General features: G+C 41.7%; 1 protein-coding gene across 1 annotated transcript in view; it reads left to right on the top strand.

Moving 5' to 3' along the window:
• rabgap1l (RAB GTPase activating protein 1-like) overlaps positions 1-19926 on the top strand; it is a 173974-nt gene extending 154048 nt beyond the window's left edge. Inside the window, exons 22-27 of the mRNA XM_080731086.1 lie at positions 290-400; positions 3605-3709; positions 4421-4504; positions 6262-6333; positions 12542-12751; positions 16517-19926. Of these exons, the coding sequence (XP_080587212.1) occupies positions 290-400; positions 3605-3709; positions 4421-4504; positions 6262-6333; positions 12542-12751; positions 16517-16687 (753 nt within the window). The 3' untranslated portion in view covers positions 16688-19926. The remainder of the gene's footprint in view (positions 1-289; positions 401-3604; positions 3710-4420; positions 4505-6261; positions 6334-12541; positions 12752-16516) is intronic.
• Positions 19927-25781: the final 5855 nt, after the last annotated feature.

The raw sequence follows: 25781 nt of genomic DNA, 5'->3' as shown, positions 1-25781 counted from the left end.
GAATATATGGATAACATGTCACATCAGTGATTAAATAAAGAAGTGATTAGAATCAGTGTTTAATCACACAATTCCTTTCCTGAGAAAGAAAATAAATTTATATTATATCAATCTTGTGAATGGAAGCATAACTATCAAGTGCTCTCTGTACTCCACCTGTAATGCCTGGCTCGGAACACAAGCTAGATCACCAGTGATATTGTTCTTGTATCTGTATTCACTGCAAAGGCCTATCATAGTATTATCAATATTGTTATTACTATATTCACCATAAAACTGTGTTTTGCAGAGGGAGAACCGTCGTCTCCAGGAGGCCAGCATGAGGCTGGAGCAGGAGAATGATGATCTGGCCCATGAGCTGGTGACCAGCAAGATCGCCCTGCGGAGTGATCTGGACCAGGTAACACTCTCTCTCTCTCTCTCTCTCTCTCTCTCTCTCTCTCTCTCTCTCTCTCTCTCTCTCTCTCTCTCTCTCTCTCTCTCTCTCTCTCTCTCTCTCTCTCTCTCTCTCTCTCTCTCTCCTCTCTCTCTCTCTCTCTCTCTCTCTCTCTCTCTCTCTCTCTCTCTCTCTCTCACACCACACACACACCACACACACACACACACACACACACACACACACACACACACACACACCAGGGCATTAACAAAAAAGTCGACAAGTCGACTTCATTACACAAGTCGACTCCCACCAGAGAAAGTCGAAGTTGAAAAAAAAAAAATCTATCGAGGCGTTGTGAGCATGTAGATCGGCTATTTTCACAATTTCTGCCTCTATATATTTGACAATTTGGCCAATGTTTCATTTGTCATTTTAGAGGTATTAAAAAGTCCTTAAATTGTCACAGATACCCTCTATATCTATACACTTAAACTTGATGTTGGTTTGTTTACAGTTGAGTGAGAAAACAATGTTTCACATTAAGTTAATCATCTGGGGACCCCGGGTCGTGTGTGATGTGATGACATCATCAAATGATAAAGTCGACTTCAACTCAACTTTTACCGAGTCGAGTTGCAAAAATCACAAGTTGTTAATGCCCTAACACACACACGCACACTCACGCACGCACGCACGCACGCACGCACGCACGCACACACACACACACACACACACACACACACACACACACACACACGTGCTATTGTGCATCAGAATTGATGACGCTGTAACCTCACTTTCATCAATCACTTAATATCAATATAAATCACTTTAATTTCAGTTAGGGTTAGGATGACTGACAAGTCAGTCAGGACTTCTCCCATGTTCATCTACTGTATCTTGGTCCTCTCTAATGCTAATGATAAAATGGTGCCATGTTTTTCTACTCTCTGTGTCTCAGAAGAGGGCTATGGACAGTTCAGAAACCTGCCTACTAATCACATCATCGTTAGGAAGGTTTTTTTTTGTATTAACGTGAGAACAAAGGCTTCTATTATAGCATGCTAACTTTCCAGGAATAGAAAGCCTGCTGTTTCTATTAGCTTGGATTCCCCATTGATGATGTCACTGGTAGGCAGGTTTCTAACAACCGTCCACAGTGGTCCTCTGAGACATAGCCCCTTTCTTATATTAACAACTTGAACCCTATTTTTGGAAAGAGGGGAAGAGGGGGCTTTGGAGGGGGAAAAGAGCAGACTAAGTACAGTGAAAGGTCAAGTTTATTAAGTATTGACGGTTCAAGTGGTTAAATATCTGAAAACACACATTAACACGAATCCAAAATACACTGATGATGGTGCTGCCAAACAATGAAACTATATGGAATCTATGAAAAGGTTGTGGGGGTCATGCTTCATCTCTCTCTCAACTAAGGGGTCCTTGACCTCAAAACGTTGAAGACCCCTGGGGTAGACTAAAATGATACCATATTATAATGTGCGTTTGTGAGGACAAATTATAATGAAGATAGGTTGACAATGGGTGAAGTGTTCCTTTAACTAAGATGTTTCTCTCAATTCTAGTTTTTGGTATTTTGTTAGTTTCAGTTAAAGGAATACTTCACGCAAAAGAATGTTTTAAATTAGAGTCTGCGCCATTAACACTGTGGAATAAAACAAGCTAGTTTTAGGGTAAAGGACTCCCACATTTACAGAGAGCACTGTTCAGACAACCGGTAAACCATGAAATGAACCATAATACAATAGTGGCAGATTTTCTACAATCACGGCAGGTCACATTGCTATGGTTGTTTTAATAACTTTTTTTCAATTACATTCATAAAGTATAATAAGTCATTCCAATACAGCCTGCTCTACAGTGTGTGTTCTATATCTGGATTCTATGTGTCATGGCTGCCACCTACTGGCCAAAAAGGGAATTAATTTAAACATTTCTCTTCAAACTAAGCTATTGTCTATCTGTTGGTAGTATTGTTACAATATCAAGCAAGAAACCAATATTATTTATGAACAGAGTTCTGTTCTGAGGAGGACATGAAAATGCATCGGTACACGTCACATATGTTGTGTATGTTGGGAATAGTTTAGCGTAGGCTGGCAAAGAACTTCCAGTACTCTAGAGCAGTAGTTCCCAAACCTTTTAGCTTGTGACCCAAAAGAGAGATTAGATGTTTGCCCTGAGACCCAAACTAGTGAAAACAGCAGATCTACAAGCTGTTGTGAGCTTGTAGATCGGCTATTTTCACTACTTAAACATTTGTTTTCTAATTTATGGAATTTCTTAGATTTTTCTTCATGAAATTACTGAAATTCATGTAATATTTGGCTTTTTTGGGAATGTTTTTTGACAAGGTTTTGACATAAATAATAATATAAGCTAAACGTAGGAGACAAAAAAAAATAAGGGACCCATAAAAATCAGTCCGCGACCCACACATGGGTCCCAACCCACTGTTTGGGAAACAGTGCTCTAGAGAGACACACAGGAGGCAGGAAATGTTTCACGTCTCCTCCCAACAGAAGCATAAACAGTAGTGTGCTTTGGTCTGTACGTAAACCACTTCAATCATACTTTAGTGTGTTTCTGCAACCACCACCTGCTCTCTGCACAGATTATTGTGAAATGTTGGACTGACATTCAGACTATTGTGTTGCAATGCCCTGTGGTGTGTTAAGCCTGAGTTAATTAAGCTGTGGGTGTGTGTGCGACTGTGCGTGTGTGCAGGCATGTGCACAAATAGACATCAAAGGGGGCTTGAGACCCTTCCCTTTTACCCGTCTGTAAAAAATACCCTCTCCAGACCATCAATGCAGTTTTTTTACTATGGTAAAAGAAATGCAAATGCCCCCTTCCCATGCCATACCTGAAGGCAGCATTCAAAAGATTGCCTTGTCCAAACTCTCCTGAACTTACAGGATCTTGTGTTGAAAGAATTGCCCCCTCTGTGTAGAAATCCATGCTGTGCGCCACATTGCCTTTTTTATGCTTATAGTTTAGTGTGGTATCAAGTACTGAAAATAGCCGGCCTCCAAGCTCACGCGCGACGCGTTGTGAGCTTGGAGGTCTGCTATTCTCGATATTTCCACCAAAAGGCACTTTTAGAAATTTCAGCCCCTGCCTCTCTAACATTCTCTGTACGTCCCTGCGTGTGTGTGTGTGTGTGTGTGTGTGTGTGTGTGTGTGCGTGTGCGTGTGTGACAGGCGGAGGACAAGGCAGACATTCTGAACAAGGAGTTGCTGAACACCAAACAGCGTCTGGTGGAGACGGAGGAGGAGAAGAGGAGGCAGGAGGAGGAGACGGCACAGGTGACACATCCTCACTCACTCACTCACTCACATGATGCCTTCTCTCCTGCGGTGTTAATTTTGTCGACTAAGACTAAAATACTAAAAGACTACAATATTTTGTCTATAAGACTAGACCAGACTAAAACAATTTCAGAAGACTAAGACTATTATTTGTGTTATTCAAAAGACCAAGACTAAATCTAAGACTAATGGCTGTAGAAGATAACACTGGTGTGTAACTGCAGCCAAATTAAAGCCAAATACATCTTTTATGTATGTTTTATTTTGACCAAGTAACAGGCAGTAGATGACAATGAATTATGTGGTTATATTTAGCCTACAAATCCGATCCTAAAAGATGAAGACTACATTTCTAAGCCCAATCCCAAAAGAGTAAGACTAAAATGTTTTCATATTTAGTCGACTAGACTAGACAAAAACAATTCCAGAAGACTAAGACAGGACTAAGACTAAATGGTGTGTTATTCAAAAGACTAAGACTAAATCAACATTTGCTGTAAAAATGAACACTCCTCTCCTAACTCATTTCCTTACCATACCTCCTAGCAGCTCAGCTGCATCCTCCTCGCTGGCCCGGCTCATCCCTCTCCTCTGACACACTGATGTCGCTAGCTTGTCTCAGTTTCACATCCAACATGCAGATTGGTTGGTTTTATTCATTACAATGTGTTGAGGAATGGATCCTAAAGCCTGTGTGTCTGTCCACAGCTCAAAGAAGTGTTCAGGAGAGAACTGGAGAAGGCCGAGTCGGAGATCAAGAAAACCACTGCGATCATCACTGAATATAAACAGGTGACCATTATATAGACAGACAGACCGAAATAAATTATATAAAATGTGAAAACATTTGGGATTGGGAAATATGATGTTTTTAAAATCCGCCAAACACGGCTGATTTAAAAAAAAAAACATCATATTTCCCAATCTGTTTTCTCTTATCTCTAAAATGTGTGACTAAACCACTTGAAATTACCACTTAAAGCTATACTATGTAACTTTTTTAATAAAACAAATCTTAAAATTGTCCTAATTATTAAATCTCTAAAGTTTTAGAACACCCACTCTGTTCATTTCAGCTCCCAAAGCCTTTTCTTTATATGTGTTCTACTGAGCCCTGGTGGCCGTGACCGGGGCTGTTTTTCCCGGCAAAATGCATCATTCTGTACACGTGTCTCCCTACCGGCCAATCAAAGCCCAGATCATACACTGCCGAGCTCTTCAGGAAATACACTGCAGTGTTTACAATGGGCTAGGAGTCTAGCATGTATCTCCCCAACCGAGGCTCGTAGAGGGACACGAAAGACCTCTATGGATAGGTCTCGGCGAGGCGATGCGGACGCGGTGGTCTGAAGGCCCGGTCCGCGGCGAAAAACGGCCGAAAAACGGCCGAAAAAAGCAGACGCGACCGCGGTTTGCTATAACGCTACTGACCACTAGTTGAGCAACTTACACAGTATAGCTTTAACTCTATATGTCAAATTCAATATTTATTATATTTAAAATACTGGTCAAATACAAGCTGTAAATGTCCTGTTAGTAAAGTGACACATTTATTTAATGGAACTAGAATAGCCAGTTTCGTAACATCGTGAGTTCATACAGTACACATTATTGCATCTTAAGTGCAACATGCTGATAAATTAATTCATGTTGAAAAATGTATTTGTGTGGCAACATTAATATACTGTATGTAGTAGTCTTAAAAGGGGATGAGGTACATTCACACAACATCTTTCCGCAAGTCATATTTGTATTGAATGAATAATCAAGTAAACATCGAACAACAAAGGTACCGAACTTTGGTATATCTCTGGTGTAACAATGGATCCTGGCAATACATTTTATGCCATTGGAAAGCCTATTTATTTCCCCTTTAAATATTTAAAATGTAGTTAATATACAGTATGTATATAGTTTTAAAAGAATATTTCCAATTGTAAGGAACATGAATTTGTGGTATGAACAGTATGTGGTTTGCGTCAGTGCGGCCATGAAATATTTACCAAACTTTTTTATCCTGCTGTTGCTACTGACTCTTGATTGGTGGATTAAATTACTAAATTTTTTGGCAATTTAACATTGTATTCATTTCTACCAAACACGAAACAAAAAGTTAAGAAAATGTGTTTGGTAGAAATGAATATATTGTTAAATTGCCAATATTTATTTCTGTTTAGTGCACTGTCCACTGTCTTCCTGTGGTTAAAACCAGGAGGGTTTTCAATAAAGACTATACTGTCGAAACATTGGTTTTAATGAGTATGTATTGCATCGTGGCTACCACCTGTAAGCTTCCTCCTTGTTTTATCAGTTATCTCTGCTGTGGTCAGCACCTCCTCAATACCGGTGTGTGCTCCTCCTTCTGTGTTTGCTTGACATACTTCCCGTGGTTGACACTTCCTGTGTGTGTGTGTGTGTGTGTGTGTGTGTGTGTGTGTGTGTGTGTGTGTGTGTGTGTGTGTGTGTGTGTGTGTGTGTGTGTGTGTGTGTGTGTGTGTGTGTGTGTGTGTGCGCGTGTGTGCGTGTGCATGTGCGTGTGCGTATGTCAGATCTGTTCTCAGCTCAGCACCAGGCTGGAGAAACAACAAGCTGCAACCAAAGAAGAGCTGGACATCGTCAGGGTGAGTCTGGACTCTCTCCATACTAGCAGATCTTGCTGACTCCTTTGATTGATTGATTGAATCATTTATTTGGCAATTTTGAAAAAACAAGACAAGGTACATACAACATATTTACATGCTGAACAGCACCGGCCGGTTTACCATCCAGGCCAAAAAGGAACATCCCAAATAAGACCTTTTACGGCTTTGTTTACATTGGAAGTCCATCATATACAATTCATCACGAATAATAACAATAACAACATTTAATGCAATAACGAGCATAAGTACAGTATATCAAATATATAGAATGCAAATAAATACTTTTAATCTATCTATAAATGCGAGAAGTCTCTGCGTGTGTGTGTGTCTGTAATCCGCGTATCTCGAGAACCGTTCGTCCCACCGGCTTCAGATTCGGCACGCGCGTTCCCCGCCGCGGCACGGAGTGCAGTGCCGGGTCTCGACCCGACCCGACGCGCGGTTTTCCCGAACCGGCGCGAAACGTTCGGAATCTCCTTATGCGGGGTTGATTGTTGACATCAGGCTGTTTCTGAGGAAATCGGCGAAAGCTCTGACTCATTGTGACATCACTTCATAAAAGGCTCTGCAGAGATCTCCATATATGGGCGTGAAATGGACGCAAATAGACAGATATCTCCATATATGGGCATATATGGGCATAAAATGGACCCAGAACTATATCTGCAGTGATCTCCATATATGGACATAAAATGGACAGATAACAGATATCTCCATATATGGGCATAAATGGACACAGGCAAACAGATGGTCAAAACGGGTCCTATGACAACAGGTATAATGGGGTTTGCATTAAAGGGCGGGGCATTCATTCCCTATTTACATTGTTCCGAGTTGGCCAGGTCGCCGACTAGACGCTGGGCCGCCCGAAGGGCGGCCCAGCTTCTAGTCTATCTATAAATGCGAGAAGTCTCTGTCTGTCTGCGTGTGTGTCTGTCTGTAATCCGCGTATCTCGAGAACCGTTCGTCCCACCGGCTTCAGATTCGGCACGCGCGTTCCCCGCCGCGGCACGGAGTGCAGTGCCGCGCCTCGACCCGACCCGGCGCGCGGTTTTCCCGAACCGGCGCGAAACGTTCGGAATCTCCTTATGCGGGGTTGATTGTTGACATCAGGCTGTTTCTGAGGAAATCGGCGAAAGCTCTGACTCATTGTGACATCACTTCATAAAAGGCTCTGACATCACGTACGCCACATGAGTCAACAAAAAATCTCTGTGAGTGTGTATGTATGTATGTAATCTGCGTATCTCGAGAACCGTTCGTCCCACGGGCACGCGCGTTCTCCATATATGGGCATAAAATGACGTACGCCACATGAGTCAACAAAAAATCTCTGTGAGTGTGTAAGTATGTATGTAATCCGCGTATCTCGAGAACCGTTCGTCCCACGGGCACGCGCGTTCTCCATATATGGGCATAAAATGAATGCCCCCATATATGGGCATAAAATGGATTGCAGACAGACAGATACAGATATCTCCATATATGGACATAAATGGACAGAGGCAAACAGATGGTCAAAGATCTCCATATATGGGCATAAAATGGACGCAGACAGACAGATACAGATATCTCCATATATGGGCATAAATGGACACAGGCAAACAGATGTTCAAAACGGGTCCTATGACAACAGGTATAATGAGGTTTGCATTAAAGGGGGAACCGGCACTGTGTCTGCAACACAGTTGGAGGCACAGACAGATACTCCATATATGGGCATAAAATGGACGCAGATAGACAGATATCTCCATATATGGGCATAAAATGGACCCAGAACTATAACTGCAGTGATCTCCATATATGGACATAAAATGGACGCCGACAGACAGACAGACAGATACAGATATCTCCATATATGGGCATAAATGGACACAGGCAGACAGATGGTCAAAACGGGTCCTATGAAAACAAGTATAATGGGGTTTGCATTAAAGGGCGGGGCATTCATTCCCTATTTACATTGTTCCGAGTTGGCCAGGTCGCCGACTAGACGCTGGCGTCTAGTATAATAAATGGGGGAACGGTGTTTCCCTTCGCCTCTGGTCTCCTGATAGGTGGATTTTCAAGGCGGCCTTGAAGGAGCCCAGCGAGCTACTTGTCTTAAGGGAAATAGTCAGGGAATTCCACACTTGCGTGGCAGTAATGTAGAAGGAGAATTTACCCATATTTGTGCTGTGAGGCTGTATTATAAGGTCATTGTTAACGCTCCCTCTGGTGTTATAGCTGTGGGTTTCGCTAACTTTTTGGAGGTGGTTTGTCAGATATGCAGGTACTGAGGGGGTTGAGGGCCGCTTTGCATTGACTATTTTGAATGTCAATCCCATTTTTAGCTGTTTAACCCTGTCGTCTACATTGAGCCACCCTAGGCTAGCGAAGTGCGCGGGAGACACATGAGTCATGGGCCCCAGCTTAAGAAGTAGTCGAATCAGTTTGTTTTGGGAGGTTTGTAGTTTTGTCTTTAATGGTTTTTTGGTGTTTGAGTACCTTGTATCTGTAGTCGGTTGCAAGCTTGCATTGTCTGCTGTTTTCATTGTGCAACACTGTTGCACGGCAGGGCATACATTGGGCATTAAACCCTTTAAGACCTGGAACGCATCTGTGTCGCATTAGACTTGAACTTGGACGCCCATCTGAAAATATGTTGTTCCAGGGACCCTCAGAAGATTTGAGAGAAAAATATACATTCAAAGATTTGCAAACATTTTCACGATCTTTCAAAAAAATCGAACCTCTGTTCGAAGTGGAGCTGTGTGTGTGTGTGTGTGTGTGTGTGTGTGTGTGTGTGTGTGTGTGTGTGTGTGTGTGTGTGTGTGTGTGTGTGTGTGTGTGTGTGTGTGTGTGTGTGTGTGTGTGTGTGTGTGTGTGTGTGTGTGTGTGTATTGCAGTTGATGCTCAGGGCAGGCTAGACTCAACAGCACCTCTCTGGTCACCCAGGGTACTACATACAGGCTACATACAGACCCACCCACCCACAAACATACCTACAAACATACCTACACACACGGCCACGTATAGGGAGCTTGTGTTCCACACAGCTCCAAAAATAGCAGATATACAAGCTTGCAGTGAGCTTGTATATCTGCTATTTTCCAATAGCAGATAAAAAGTATATAAAAGTATACAATAATTCCAGGTCCTAATGAAGACAGGCAAATCAGCAGACTGACTCAGTGACAGATAAAAAGTCCCCGTTATTCCCAGAGGAGACAAACGTTTTGAAGTCTGAAAGAAGCTTCTAGGTGGATATGGGAAGTTAGAGCGTGACAAAATGATGAGGAGCAAAACTAATAAATATGTATTCATGAACAAATAAAGAATAGTGACAGTAGCATAGCTGTCCTCTCCCTAGGGATGGAGCCACTAATAATAGTAACAGTTCATATGGTTACCATTGTCATGATGTATTATTAGAATCATTGAAGTGTCATACAACAACAACAACAAGAAGGAGATGGCAGAACCACAGAAGTCCCAACATTTGTCATGTCAACGACCCCAAATTAGAGATGGACCGATTGCAAAATTCTTGGCCGATACCGATCCACCGGTTTTATGAAGGTCTGACCTGCCAAAACCGATTTTTCCGATACCGATTTCTTTAGCTACGAACTAGAAAATAGGGTTGCTCCAATACCCTTTTTTCAGGCCAAGTAGGCCTACAAGACATACTTCAATTTGAGTACCAATAAGAACACTAATGGCAAATCAATCACAATAGTAAAATATCCAAAATCACAGACAATATCCAGTCTAATATGACTGTCTGGACTAGGCAGGAGGAAAGCAGGTGACGCATGCTTTTTTCCCTTCTTTTTGGAGACGACATTGACACAGGAATATGGAATATATCCTTACATTGCAAAGGTAATTAGCACCATCTGTATTCTGTAGGCAGCCACTAAGTAGACTGGCTGCTACTTGCTAATGTTTACTTTAGTTACAGGACCAGAGCATCATGCTGTGCAGTGCCATAGACACAATTGGCATAAAACCGGTTTTATGTCAGTGACCTGCCGATCACCGATTCGGCCGGTTTGATACAATACCTGCCGATTTTTTATATTGGCCGATACCGATGTCCATCCCTACCCCAAATATATGTGTATGTGACCGCAGAGCCCCCATTTGAAAATATTTCAACTAGAGGTGTGCATTGGCACTACCCTCACAATTCAATTAGATTATGATTCACCAGGTAACGATTAGATTCGATTCATCACACTTATATATTACAGCACAAAATGGCACATTTTTCATCTTTATTTATATTAACTCTTTGAGTGCCTATCCCGAACTAGTTCGGGATATTCGGGATCAAAAAAAACTTTTATTTGCTATTTTACTTACCCCGAGCTGCTTGGAGCAACGTGGGTGGTCCCGGCTCGCCCAGCGCTCACCAACGAGAGACGCTAGATGCTCCGACGATTTATTCCATTGAAAATGGTTTAAAATAAAGTTTAGACCCCCCCCAATGTTCACCCAATGTTCATTGTAGGCGGCGCGACGTATTCCAGGGTGCCTATCCCGAACTAGTCCGGGATATTTAATGAAATGGAATAAAATGATAAGAGGCATTCTGAAGCCTGGCCTGATTTTTCTAGCTACTAGCCGAAAGCTAGCAACGTCCCGGCCGGACGTTATTTGCGAACGAAATCGCCAATCTCCGCCTAATCCAATGAAAGACCACATCTTTGAAGGCTTATATCTCTGGATTGTGTCTTTAGGGAAGCGGCGCGAGGTTTATTTACGGCGAAATCGCCCAAAAATGATCTTTTAGATGACAAAATGGGAATAGCCATTCTGTTAGCATTATCATCCGGGACATTTCCATGACGTGCATGAACGTGAGCATGTGAGGTCCTGGAAGCTAAAGTGCTCGCCTATGAGAGATACCCTGGCATTCTATGGCCCCTAGAGGGCGCTGGCACCAAATGAGTTAATATAATGAATATATACCTGTAATTATATTCAGGCTTCGATTATCGATTACCATATGTCACATTGCTGCATTGAATTGAATTGATTATTGTTTACAACACTAATTTCAATATCCAACATTTTAAAATGATATTCCAAATGTTTTCAGTAGCCAATGTACCGTATATCATGTTAAAGTGGTTAAATGAATTAACTAATTAATACCTTTAGCTGGGGACCTCCTGGAACCCCATTAATTAAGGACCACCGGGGGTTATTTTCACCTTGTACAGAGTAAGGTGATGGTATGAGAACACTGCAGTAACATAAGGTGTTATTCTTCCCTGTGTACAGAGTAAGGTGATGATAAGTGAACACTGCAGTAACATAAGGTGTTATTCTTCCCTGTGTACAGAGTAAGGTGATGATAAGTGAACACTGCAGTAACATAAGGTGTTATTCTTCCCTGTGTACAGAGTAAGGTGATGATAAGTGAACTCTGCAGTAACATAAGGTGTTATTCTTCCCTGTGTACAGAGTAAGGTGATGATAAGTGAACTCTGCAGTAACATAAGGTGTTATTCTTCCCTGTGTACAGAGTAAGGTGATGATAAGTGAACACTGCAGTAACATAAGGTGTTATTCTTCCCTGTGTACAGAGTAAGGTGATGATAAGTGAACTCTGCAGTAACATAAGGTGTTATTCTTCCCTGTGTACAGAGTAAGGTGATGATAAGTGAACTCTGCAGTAACATAAGGTGTTATTCTTCCCTGTGTACAGAGTAAGGTGATGATAAGTGAACTCTGCAGTAACATAAGGTGTTATTCTTCCCTGTGTACAGAGTAAGGTGATGATAAGTGAACTCTGCAGTAACATAAGGTGTTATTTTTCCCTGTGTACAGAGTAAGGTGATGATAAGTGAACACTGCAGTAACATAAGGTGTTATGTTTCCCTGTGTACAGAGTAAGGTGATGGTATGAGAACACTGCAGTAACATAAGGTGTTATTTTTCCCTGTGTACAGAGTAAGGTGATGGTATGAGAACACTGCAGTAACATAAGGTGTTATTTTTCCCTGTGTACAGAGTAAGGTGATGGTATGAGAACACTGCAGTAACATAAGGTGTTATTTTTCCCTGTATACAGAGTAAGGTGATGATAAGTGAACTCCGCAGTAACATAAGGTGTTATTTTTCCCTGTGTACAGAGTAAGGTGATGGTATGAGAACACTGCAGTAACATAAGGTGTTATGTTTCCCTGTACAGAGTAAGGTGATGGCGTGTGAGCGCTGCAGGGAGGTGTTTGGCTCGGAGGGGCCCCTGCAGGCCGCGGCCCCCAGCAGGGAGAGGCCAGCAGGGGGGGCCAGTGAGCAGCTGGACGAGGAGAAGGACTCTCTGAAAGCCCAGCTCAGAGAGATGGAGCTGGAGCTGGCTCAGACCAAGCTGCAGCTGGTGGAGGCCAAGTGCAAGATCCAGGTGACTTTATATGCACTTCTTAGCTAAAAGTTTGGGAACCACTGCAGTAACCCATTAAAGGACAACTTTATTTTTTTACAACAAGGGTTCATGCTTTAGATTGTAATTGGAGAAAAGAAAAGATGAGTGTTAAAATGTTTTCATATACTGCTTTATATACTTTTTTAATGGTTTTAATGACCTTGATTTCAGTGGTTGGGGGCATGCGTGCAAGTGACTAAATATGTATTTTTAGACACAATAAGCCGGCGATTTCTTTACAGTAACACTACTAGCCCCCATAAGTCACATCTGCCCATGAAATATTGTGGTGCATCTTGGGAATGGGCTTATTGTGTCTAAAATACATATTTAGCCACATGCACGCATGCCCCCACCCACTGAAATCAAAGTCATTAAAATGGCTAAAACGATAGAAAGCAGTAAATTAAAACAATTTAACACTCATCTTTTCTTTTATCTAAAATGTGAACCCTTGTTGTAAAAAAACAAAGTAGTCCTTTAAGACCTATTGAGGCCCATTCTACAAATTTCTGGTAAATCCTAACAGTTTTCCGACAAAACTATGTTGCTATATCAGTGGTGAGGTCAAGGATCCCCAAAATGATGTATTTGGCAACCGACCCCCACTTCCTCAAAAGATATTTTGTTCCGGAGACCCCCGGAAGCCAAGATTTGAGGGTAACATGTCATTAGGTCGAACACCCTTTGGATCGACCACCAAACTCTAACCCAAACCCTAATCCTAACCTCAGTAAAACTATGCCTAACTCTAACCCTAACCCTAAACCTAACCTCAGTAACCGTGACGTGGGTGATTATCTAACCTGCCGACGCTCGCGGGTGATTATCTAACCTGCCGACGCTGTTCGACCCAACGGGAGTTTGACCTATGGGGCAGTCCCCGATTTGAGTTAACATTTTTCTCTTTAGAAAATGTATTGAAATTTTCAAAAAAATAAAAAAAGACAAAGTATAAAATTACACAGATCCTTTCCCTGTTTTAATGGGTTAAACACTTACTTACATTAAATACTTAAGGTGCGTTCCTGCGTAAGATATTCCTTTGAGTTGCGTGATTTACATACACAGTTGATGCAAAGACGCGACTTTGATGTGACGTTGCATCGAACGGTGCAAACGGTATCCTCGCTCCAGGTGGGAAATGCAAGCCACTAGAGATATATTGTATCTTTTGCTAAGCGGATGAACAAAGCTGGTGAAGAAGGCTGTCTCAGTACGTTGTGAGAGTGCCGGACTCACTGGAGTCTGTCGTGGAGAGATGCACACATTATGCCAGGGTTCTCAACCTGTGGGTCGGGACCCCCAGGGGGGTCCCTCTCTCTCATGGGGGTCTCTCAGGGGGGTTTGATTGATTGATTGAAGACTTTATTAGAAGTTTGCATAGGAAAAGGTACAGTTTCATGACGGTACAGTTCACTGGTACAAGGTCTACTAAAAGGAGATCCATGAAAAGACTAAGCTTATTTCCACAGGAAACCATTAAAGTATCTCATATAACATTGAATGACAGACAAATAGAACACAGTACTATGCAGTAGATATGTAAAGAAAAACAAAAAAGAGAACAGTAAGTCTAAACAAACAGTAAGTATAGGGGAGGGTAGGGTTGGGCTAGGTTAGTTTTTTTACCAGTTGCGAACGGCTGCTGCCTGTAAGTGGTTTTTCAGGGCAATTTTAAAGGATGCTAGTGATCCACACTCCTTTATGGCCTTCGGTAAGGCTTTCCACATTTTGGTGGTATAGCAGAAAAACGAGTTTGACCCTTTGTTGGTTTTGACTCTGGGTTGGAAGTGATCTGTGGCGCTGCCTCTGGTGTTGTAATTATGGACATCCTTAATGTTTATAAAGTATTTTGACAGGTACTTGGGTATCATAGTGGTGTAGTGTATCTTGTACACCAGGCCCATTGCAAGTTGTCATCTACTCTGAGCCACCCCACTCTTAACTGGTGAGTAGCGGTGAGGTGAGTCTGATAGGGAAGGTTAAGCAGGACCCTAATAAGTTTATTTTGGGCTGTTTGGAGTTTAGTTTTAAGGGCTTGTGGGGCGTCACGATACCATACGTGAACTCCGTAGTCAAAGAGGGGCTGGATTATTGCACCAGCTATGGTCTTCAGTGTGTTGAAATTGACCATTGGGGCGATCCTCTGTAGGAAACGAGTTTGTTGGTTGATTTTATTTATTACTTTAGAAGTCATCTTTTCGCTGGAAAGATTAGCTTCAAGGATACATCCTAAGTAAGAGATTTTGTTTTTTCGTGTTATGACCTTGTCACCCACTTTGATTGTGAAGTTATCGACTTTTTTGAGGTTATGATTTGATCCAAAGAGGATGGACTCAGTTTTTCCCAAGTGAATTGATAATTTGTTGTCGTTAAGCCATGTGCAGATCTTACTTAGTTCAGAGTTAAGTGTCTTTTCAACCTGCAAGTGGTCCTTGCCCGAGACTAGGAGAGCCGAGTCATCCGCGAACAGGAACAGGTTGCAGTCGCAAGCAGATGCCATGTCGTTCACGTATATTAGGAACAACAGAGGCCCTCACTCTCATGAGTAAACAAACCAACATACAGTTTAAGTGTATAGAGGGTATCTGCACATTTCTAATGTGACAATTTAAAGACTTTTTAATACCTCTAAAATGACAAATTAAACATTGGCCAAAATTGTCAGATATTAGAGGCAGATATTGTGAAAATAGCCGATCTACATGCTCACAACGCCTCGCGTTGGGAGGCATTGTGAGCATGTAGATCGGCTATTTTCACAATAGAACCGTGTTATACAAAATGTAATGCCTCAACTCTTAGTGCTCGTCAGGGTGGGGTGTCCCAGGTTAAAATATGATTATTTTGGGGGTCACATCCTGAAAAGGTTGAGAACCACTGCTTTATGCCATTATGGACAATGTGAGTCATCCTCTCCACAACATCCTGGAAGGCCGGACTTGCAAGAATGAGCGGTTTAAGATCACTTTTGTCCTAACGCTATTAGGCTCTGAAACTCCATGTCCAGCCGCTAGGCCAATGAACTGAACTAACAGTTTTAGTTTTAGATATTTATGGGTCTGTGTGCAATAACAAAGGATGATGATTATTATTCCCAGTGACACATTTTTAATGCTTTGTATGCCTGTTTTAACCTGTCCCCCCCTCCATTTGTGTTTTTAACTTTAGCTTTAGTTTAATGTATACCTGTATGAGCTATGCCATGGGATATCAAGGATCAAGAAAGTATCCACGTGTCTATCTGTCTGTCTGTATATTTAACCTGAACCTTCTACCTGTGTGTCTGTCAGTCTCAGGCACGTGCACACATAGACATCTAAGGGGGCTTGAGCCTGTAAAAAGTGCCCTTTCCAGACCATAAATGCAGTTTTGACTATGGGGAAAGAAATGCAAATGCCCTCTTTCCATGCCATAGCTGAAGGCAGCATTCAAGAGAATTGCCTTGACCAAACTCTCCTGAACTTGAATGCAGGATCTTATATTGAACGAATTGCCCTCACTGTGTAGAAACCCATGTCTTACGCCACATCTCCAGTATTTACTTGTATTGATTATGCCTAGTTCAGTGTGGTATATCACGCACCGAAAATAGCCGACCTACAAACTCACAACGCTGCGACGCGTTGTGAGCTTGGAGGTCTGCTATTTTCGATATTTCCTTCAAAAGGCCCTTTTAGAAGTTTTAGCCCCTGCCTCTCTAACATTCTTGGCATGTCCCTGGTCTGTCTGTGTGTCTAGGAGCTGGAGCACCAGAGAGGCGTGCTGATCAACGAGATCCAAGCGGCCAAGAACTCGTGGTTCAGTAAGACTCTGGGCTCCCTGAAGAGCTCCTCCTCCGCCGCTAGCTCCTCCTCCTCCTCCTCCTCCCAGACAGCCACACCCTCCTCCCCCAAGGAGGGGCCTCCGTAAAGGCCCCGCCCACCAACCCCGCCCCCGCTATCCCCACACTGCACAGCCCCCTACTTCGCCCCCCAGACCAGCGATTCCCTCCACCCTTATTTTTTCTGGAGCTTGAAAACCGAGAACATTTACGAAAGGGGTTGGCCCACGTGCAATTTCAGAGCAAATGCTTGTTTTAATGACCATTCAATCAGTTGTGTTTTAGATCAGGATCATGGAACTAGCATAGTGGTATTAATGCTATATTATCATTAACATTGCGATCACTTGCGATATTCTCACTGCAGGAGTCTCTGCCCTAAATGGTGGTCTGGACTGGTTTTGGAGGGAATTAGCTGTCTTTTTGTGTGATGGGTGGAGAGGAAGGGGGGGGGGGGGGGGGTATGAGGGTAGTGAGATGGAAGCGTTAGTTTTTTTCCACTGGAGGAACAAATGAAGCTTAGAAACACGCGAGCTGAAACTGAAGACCAGCCTCACAGGACGATGCAGTGTTCCTTTTCCGTCAGCAGGAGGAGACAGAGACTCGTTATTATAGTTTTTTTGTGACTGCCAAGGAAGGTGCCGAAGAGAGGGCGGCTTTGGGGAAACACATGAACCTACCGCAATTGGACCAACCGCCTGTCAATCTGTCTGTCGTCAAGTGTGATTGGACGTTGTAGATCAAAGAATTGAGGTGATTGGACGACGGAGACGCTTTATTTTTATTTTTTAGGTTGATGTTTCAAATCTGGCGGCGTAGCTTGATGCCTCAAACAAACCTCTTACAAACAGTAACCATAAGAATGAAGGCATAACAGCTCCACCCAGAGGCCAAACCCCGCTAGTACAGAGGGACAGTAAAGAGAGGTGATTGTGCCAAGTCTTCTTAGCGCAATCCAAAACGTACAGGTGTATTTTTTAAGGCTCACAGTTTAATTGTGATTTACAAACATAGTGCTAAAACGTTTTAGAGCCACACAAGGATTTTATTTTTGCTGCCTGTTTTAAAAACCCAACGCCAAAACGAGTGTGGTTAGCATAGCGTAGCGCTAGCTAGCAGGAAAGGGATACTGCATTCACAATCTACACGAAACAACCTGTACTCCTTTTACAGTAATATTAAGTAAACAATGGTGTCATATAAATATGTATAACTAATTATTGTTCTTTTTTTTTATTATTGTTAACCTTGTACAGATGTTCACGAGAGAGAAAAAAATAGAAGGAAAAGTTTTTGTTGTTTTTAAACACCATTTTGAAATTTGAATGTCATCTTTCTATGTGTCCGACATGATAAAGCACAGTGTGTGTGTGTGTGTGTGTGTGTGTGTGTGTGTGTGTGTGTGTGAGTGTGAGTGTGAGTGAGAGAGGTCCGTTTGGCAGGGGTCCCAATCTAAATTATTGGTCGTTATGGACCAAATGGACTTATTATTAACACCTGTAACTCTTGATAGTGTTCAAATGGAACCTAATGGACCCTTGGTGGTTCATTTAGGCCACGTTCAGACGACAACGGGACGACTACGGCCTCTAGAGAAAACAGCGAAATGTCGTTGCGTTCTCACTTTCTTACCGTGCCTCTACATGGAAACGCACCAGCATTGAAAATTGTGTAATGTGCATGCCCTGTCGCTAGGTGGCGTTGACGCACAGATGGACGATTGACACCACTTCCATTTCCTTGTTCTCATTCACCATGGTAACGTGGCTGCACGTAGTCTGCTCGTGAGCCATGACATCACGTTTTGTCGTTTCTTGCGTTTCTCCTGTTCATACGGTGACACGAGGGGAGACCGATGTGACGCTGTCAGCTTTTCCACTCTAAAACCGGGTCTTACTTTGTTGCGTTTTCAACCCCCGGAAATGCCGGAGGGCATGTCTGACATTTCTTTTTGCGTATTTCTCGTGGAAACGGCGTCGTCTGAACGCCGGCCTTAGTTCCACTTGAACACTCACAGAGTTATGAGTGTCCGTGGGCCCTAATGCATACCAAACCGGGAGTCCTCCTTGATATTAAACAAGCTTTAGAGCCACTGCTAGTCGGGTCTGTCCAAAATTGGACAGTTGACTGACGTTACTGTTGGCGGAGTAGTGTCCATCTGACTGACAACTAATGCTGATAACAAGGTTTTCTACCTGATTCCATCCGCCTACAAAACTACCAAAAGCTACACAATCTTTACTACACATTCCCACTATCAAGTCATACTTTATTGACACAGTCGATATTGACTATTACGCGATGCCATCCCGTAAAAAAAAGAAAAAGAAAAAACTTAAACCCCAGCTGAAAATAGCAGATCCTATTTCCTGCGAAGCCCTATTCTACTTCATCATAATGACAAATGGTGAAATAGCTACAAGCTAACAACGCGTTGTAACTCCGGAAAATGTTGAATGTTTTGGAAATTCTCCGCCTACGGTATAACGACATATCCAAAAATATCAAGCCCGGGTTAAAAGTGGTTACGAATCATTTCTACCGGTACAGTACCTGGCGTCATGTTCATTTACAAACCAAAATGTCATAACAAATCCAGATAGCACAAACCTGTTTGATTTGTATATGAAAAAATGTATGTCCAGTCGAACAGCTGTACCATTCTGACCCGACAACACTACACTGTTCTGTGTGTGTGTGTGTGTGTGTGTGTGTGTGTGTGTGTGTGTGTGTGTGTGTGTGTGTGTGTGTGCGTGTGCGTGTGCGCGAGCAGCACTGTAACTCAAGTGGTTCCAGTCTAAATGTTTTTACATCATGTGGCCTTTGTCTTTATTTTAATCATGATTGTTTAATACATGAGTGTAGCAGCATGAAAACAAAACCCCACCCTGGTATCCTATTGGTCTGTCCCACTCAGAACCCTCGTACCCTATTGGTCTATCCTACTCAGAACCCTGGTACTCTATTGGTCTGCCCTACTCAATACCCTACACCAGGTGAATGCCATTCTTTCTTTTTGTATTTTCTTTTAATTATTTTAAATGTAATATCCAAATAGACAATTATTAGCTTATTTTAGTCCTGGAACCAATCATTATGCCAACATTTCTGTGTTGCCAGTTGCCACTGCTATTGTACCCCTACTGACTCACCTGCCAGTGAGGAGCCCCCACCGAGAGGACACAGCACCTCAACAAAGTTTGTTTGTATTGACCAGTGGTTCTCAAAGGATCCTCCAGTGAAATGAATACAGGTCTGTAACTCTGAGATGGTCTTTCTGTACACTCTCAGAGTTATGGGGGACCGCAGCCAAATGCATACCAAACTGGTGGGGGGGGGGGGGGGGGTCCTCTAAATGTAAATGTTTGAGAACCAAAGTAGCAGGTTTGCTCCTTTTCCATTGTTCAGGCTCCATGGCGACACAGAGCAAGAGCAAACAAACGTCCCTAAGCACATCTTTTGTAATTGGTCATTTCCATATCATTTTGTCGGGAAGAAACCTCTGTTTTCTAACCTTTTGTGTTTTGTTTTTCCCATAAATGAACGTAAATGTCAAACATCAAAAGTAGCAGATCCACTTTGCTATTTTTAAAAATTGAATTCTCAAAGGTTCGTTTTTTGGGCATAGGAGGTTGTTTCACGTAGCCAGGCAATCAAAGATCTCTGTCTGCCGATGTCGATACGCCTGGGGGGGAATCTACATCCAGTTTAGGTGCTAGAACGGCACAGACGACCAATCCTGATGCCGTCCCAATGTGAAGGAGCGTCTGTGCATTGGTTACTGCTATGCAGTTACTGTTTCCACCCAGTTTTAGCCTACACAATTAATTTTGCTGTCACCGGATGTATGAGTAGGCAGAGATCTCTCTTTCGGTGGTCACTGGGAGCTGACCAGTACAACCACGATCTGATACTGTTGTACTGGGAGCTAGGGGTGGGCGATATGGAAAAATACAATATCACAATATTTTCCCAAGCTGTATCACGATACACGATTCTATCGCGATTCTTTCTTCAGGTTGGTTTTTAATGGATATTTTTCAAGTTACTTGACAAAAACGACTCTCTGGGTTCCTTTTGGGAGGTCTAAATTGAACTTTACAAGAATGTAACTCTGACAGTATACAAAAAAAAAATCCATTTGGTTTCATTTGTATACTGTCAGAGTTAAGTGGAGACCTTGACATTTTACATTTTGAGAACTACTGATTTAGACCAAAATGCAGGTTTAAATTGAATTCTGCAATGAATCTCTGTATTAATGATCAAACAGGATTTTTTTTACAAGGCTCCCTTAATTGTATCACGATATATACGATACCTCTGAAAAGGCATATCGTGGAGACATTGTATCGTCTCAGCGATAATTATCGCCATATCGCCCACCCCTACTGGGAGCTGACCAGTACACCCACGATCTGATACTGTTGCACTGGGAGCTGACCAGTGCAACCACAGTCTGATACTGGTTGTCAGAGGACAGATCAAATAGAACCGTTGTAATGATCCTACACAGTGGAAAGGGAGTCCGAGACGGAAACCAGATTGTTAAATTTTTTTTAAGTGTTTTTGCTCCGAGCACATTCCATGTCATTCTGACTCGCAATGTTTATGTTGGTGTCATATCAGTCCTAGTGAAGTTCATAATACGTTCCCCTGTGGGTTTCTAATGCACTAACACAAGCCTTGACGCTTTAAACACTATTCCAAGTTGTTTATTTGTACTCACAAAACGTTGTCAAAGAGCAGAGCTGTTATTTTAATTTGCCTTTTTTTTTTAACCCATTTAGGCCTAGGACTAGGACTGCTTTAACTATTGAAAAATAGCAGATATACAAGCTCACAGCGCGGCACCGAGTGCCACTCTGTGAGCTTGTAGATCTGCTATTTTTTTAAAATCGTGAAAATTCGAATTTTTACCCGATTCTATAAGTGTCTTTTGAATCCTTCTAAGGTTTTTTTTTTGAAAAAACTGTTTCTATAATGTCAGCATTCTGGCCAGCCATCGTCAAAGAAAAGGTCCTTTTCACTTAACAGTTAACAGCTCAGTTACTCAAACCTTTTCATGTGAAGGACCCTTGTAAAAGAATATTCATATCTCAAAATATTATAGTTCCAAGGACCAACCGGAAGCAAAATTTGAGTTACAAACGTTCGCTCTAAAGATACATATATTCAAAGATTTGCACACATTTTCACAACTTTTTCAAAAATAGCAGATCTACAAGCTCGCAGCGCGGCACTCGGTGCCGCGCTGTGAGCGGCACCGAGTGTCAATAATTCTAGGCCTAAAATTAAACTGTTCATCTTTTCTTTTTTTTTCTTTTTGAAGAGGACAGTTGCCAAAAGAGTAATCCAGTTGGATGACAACAACATTGTTGTGTACGGGACTGATGCTGAGTGTGGTGTGTGTCGTATATTGTCCTTCTGATGATGATGATGCTCTGGCTTCCAGGGTGTGTTCTGTACAGTGTCTGACGTACATTAACAACACATTAATAAACATGGACATATTTGTGTTCACTGATATGGTCATGTTGTACGAATATGTTATTGTGTGAGTGAAATGGTCTCTTTCTCATTCTCTGCCTCTTAAGCAACAGTCAATAGAATGGGAATAAAATCATCAAAGGATATCGGAACATCAAACATAACGGAACATTTTGTGAGGGATCGTTTTGATAACATAGTAGGCTTTAGACGGATTGATCGTGACATCACCACCACAATAGTATTCCCGAGTAGTTAATGCAGGCAGTGTGGCATTGAAGCAGAATTATTGCGTGAAACTGGCGAATATAGGACTTCCGGTGTAGGAGCTGGCGAATATAAGACCTTCAAAATAAGATGTCAGTAATCAATGTTTGTAAAGACCGTACATTTATTTAAAAGAATACATTTACGATGTGTGTATTTTTAAATTGTTTATACTGGTGTACTTCAAAGTGCCCTAACACGTTTTTACCGATTTAAATTGGCTATTGATCCCCAGTAAATGGGTACTTAGCCCATTTCCCATACAACTTCTGACCACTAATGTGATAATTGCCACAATTAGCACCTTCTGCCAGTGGTGTAAAGTAACTAAGTAGGCCTACATGTAGGCTACTTAAGTATGTAGCCCTACTTAAGTGCAATTTTGAGGTATTTGTATTTTTACTCCACTACAATTTATTTTTAAACTTGAGTTACTAGTTACTTTGCAGATGTTTTATTGCAATACACACATTAAGAATTTTAGCCCTATTTAATACCTAGGCTATTTGAAAATAGCAGATCTACAAGCTCACAATGTGTCGCATCACAACATGTTGTGAGCTTGTAGATCTGCTATTTTAAACTTTTACTTTTGGTACTTTAAGTATATTTTGATGCCAATACTTTCATACTTTTACTCAATTTCATTTTGAATTACAGATTTGTAACAGAGTATTTTTTTTCTATATTGCAGTATTGATACTTTTACTTAAGTAAAACATGTGAGTACTTTTTTCCACCACTGCCATCTGCTGTTATCAGATGAATTTCTGATCCTGTTTTGCACTTTATCTGGATATCCTGTTTATTTCTGTGCATGTCTGCCTCTAGGCCAGGTTGCTATGTAAAATTAATGTAAGCAAATAAAGTGATAAAACAACAACTCCAGCTCCAGATAATAATAGTGGATTGTGCAGGTAAGATACAATACCAGTAGGTAAAATAGCAGATCTACAAATAAAGTCCCATTTTTGGACTCTAGTGGGCGCTGGACGGGAGACGTCTCTTTGCGTCTACACTTTGAACACACGCACGCGTTCGGGGAGACCTCCTCTAACACACCACACTCTCCGCTAAGCAGGAGAGGCGTAAAATCAATTTCTGTTGGCTTTCCAGTGCAGCCACTTGCTCAAAAAGTGACATTTTCAGACATTTTCAGACTCTAGTTGGCGCTGGAGAGCAGGCGGCTCTTTGCGTCGGCACTTTGAACACACGCACGCGTTCGGGGAGACCTCCTCTGCCACACCACACTCTCCGCTAAGTGGGAGAGGTGTAAAATAAAGTGCCGTTGGCTTTCCAGTGCAGCCAGATGCACAAAAAGTGTGATTTTTACTTGGCAAAGGCAAGCAAGGAAAATCTTAACCTTTTTCATGTGTTTGTCCTATCTTGGATTACTCCTCAGGAGTTTGGACCTTGTCTGTATTCTTTTATTCTCTGCTAAGCCGGAGAGCTGTATAAAAAAGTGTGGCGGGCCATCCAGTGCAGCTAGATGTCAGAAAATGTTGAGTGTTTTCTTAAATCATGATAAAATGGGCAGTACAATAGAAAGTGGGTCTCATCCTTCACTAGCCACATAGTCTTTGATTTGATTCTGTTCCAGTTTACCGTCCTTTTTTTTTTTTTTTACTTTTATTTAAGACATGCATGCACATTACAAAACATCATATAAAAAGGATACATAAAATACTCACACCAGATAATATACAAGGATATTTACAAGGAGATGGGAAATATACATAGGCTACTGTAAAGGAGGAGGCTGTTGACTGTTTTTATTTAAATTTAAAAATGAGGATTATAAACATTTATACACCTCCAGATGTAGTTCGTAAAGTAAGAATGTTTAAACGATTATATGAGTTGTTGACAGTAGGTTATTACACTGTATTATGTGGAGATTTTAATGCATATACTGAGGCTAATGACAGAATCTCTGATGTGACTCCTGATCCCCGGGTCCGTAGAGAAGGTGTGGAATTGAAAAAGATGAGTGATTTCTGTGGTATAAACGATGTGTTCAGGGTGTTGTATCCGACTGACGTGGGATACACTCGTTTTGACAGAAATGTCAGAACGAGGATAGACCGCATCTATATTAATGAAAACATCTCTGCAATAAGTTATAAAACACGTGCCTTGGTGAATTCAGACCACTTGGCTGTCGTTGCACTTCTAAAGCTCGGAAAAACAGAAAAAAAGGGGTTTTGGAAGATGAATGTGAACTGTTTAAAGAATTACGAGGTGCTGGCAGAATTAAAGAAAGAGGTCGCTGTTACCAAAACTTTAAATATATTTACTGATTCATATCTTGAATTATGGGAAGCAATGAAAGTGCGCTTAGTATTTTTCTTTAAATTTAAATCAAAAATCTTAAATCAGGAGCTAAATGAAAAATATAATGCATTAATGGCTGGCTACGTGGATCTTAAAACAAAAGAAGATAAATCAGAAGTGGATATGGAACGTTTAAGTGATATGGAGGCTGAATTGGCCGAATTAAATGATGTATCCCATGGCCTCCGCCTACAGGCAGGCATGGGAGACTCTGAATGCCCCAGCAATGCTCATACTTTGATAAGTATACACAAAAATAACTTACAGAACAAACATGTCAGTGCAATTCTAAATGAGAATGGGAAATTAGTGGAGGATGAGAAAGAAAAAAGGGAAACGATAAGAGAACTCTGCCAAAAAATGTACCGGAAAATGAATGTTAATGTAACAAAGTTGCATGGTTTTCTTGACTCCAGTGACCTAAGGGAAGTTGGCCTTAAAACTGTGGGTGGGGAAATTACTAAAAATGAGGTAAGGGAGGCTATCTCGCAATTAAGTAAGGGAAAGAGTCCAGGCCCAGATGGCCTGCCAAGTGAGGTCTACCTCTCATGCACAGAAGAGCTTGTTGACCTGCTAACTTCTGCCTATAATGACGGAGTCAGGATAGGCCAAATGCACGCCTCTTTTTATCATGGCATTATTTCTTTGATTTTTAAAAAAGGGTCTGATAGTACAATATGTTATTGTTGTTTAACATGGTATAGATATCATTCTCAGTGTTAAAAGTCAATGCCATGATGTTTTGATCTGATAACTAATGCACGAGACGAGAATCTGCCCCACTCCAGGGACAGAAAGATTGACCGGCGAAATGTCAAAGTGTCCCGGACACTGGATAATGAGAAACCAAAACATTCTACATCCTTGCTTCTGAGTTCACGAGACTCAGTCACAACACCATCTCATGATCCATTGTTATGTTTAATTGTCCAATCATAATGTGACTAATGTATTTTATGCTGTACACATTCAACTATATATGTGGAATCATTATGCTTTGTACTCAGAGAGCTTACGATGGGTGATTTTGCTATACTGTACTTGTACAGTACTTTGAACTCTGACTAAACTTCAACACAAAAACGCATATTC

The sequence above is a fragment of the Nannobrachium achirus genome (genome assembly GCF_963921795.1).
Source record: "Nannobrachium achirus genome assembly, chromosome: 1".
NCBI classification, from domain to species: domain Eukaryota; kingdom Metazoa; phylum Chordata; class Actinopteri; order Myctophiformes; family Myctophidae; genus Nannobrachium; species Nannobrachium achirus.
Note: the sequence above shows the minus strand (reverse complement) of the source record. Positions and strands in the feature narration are given on the sequence as shown.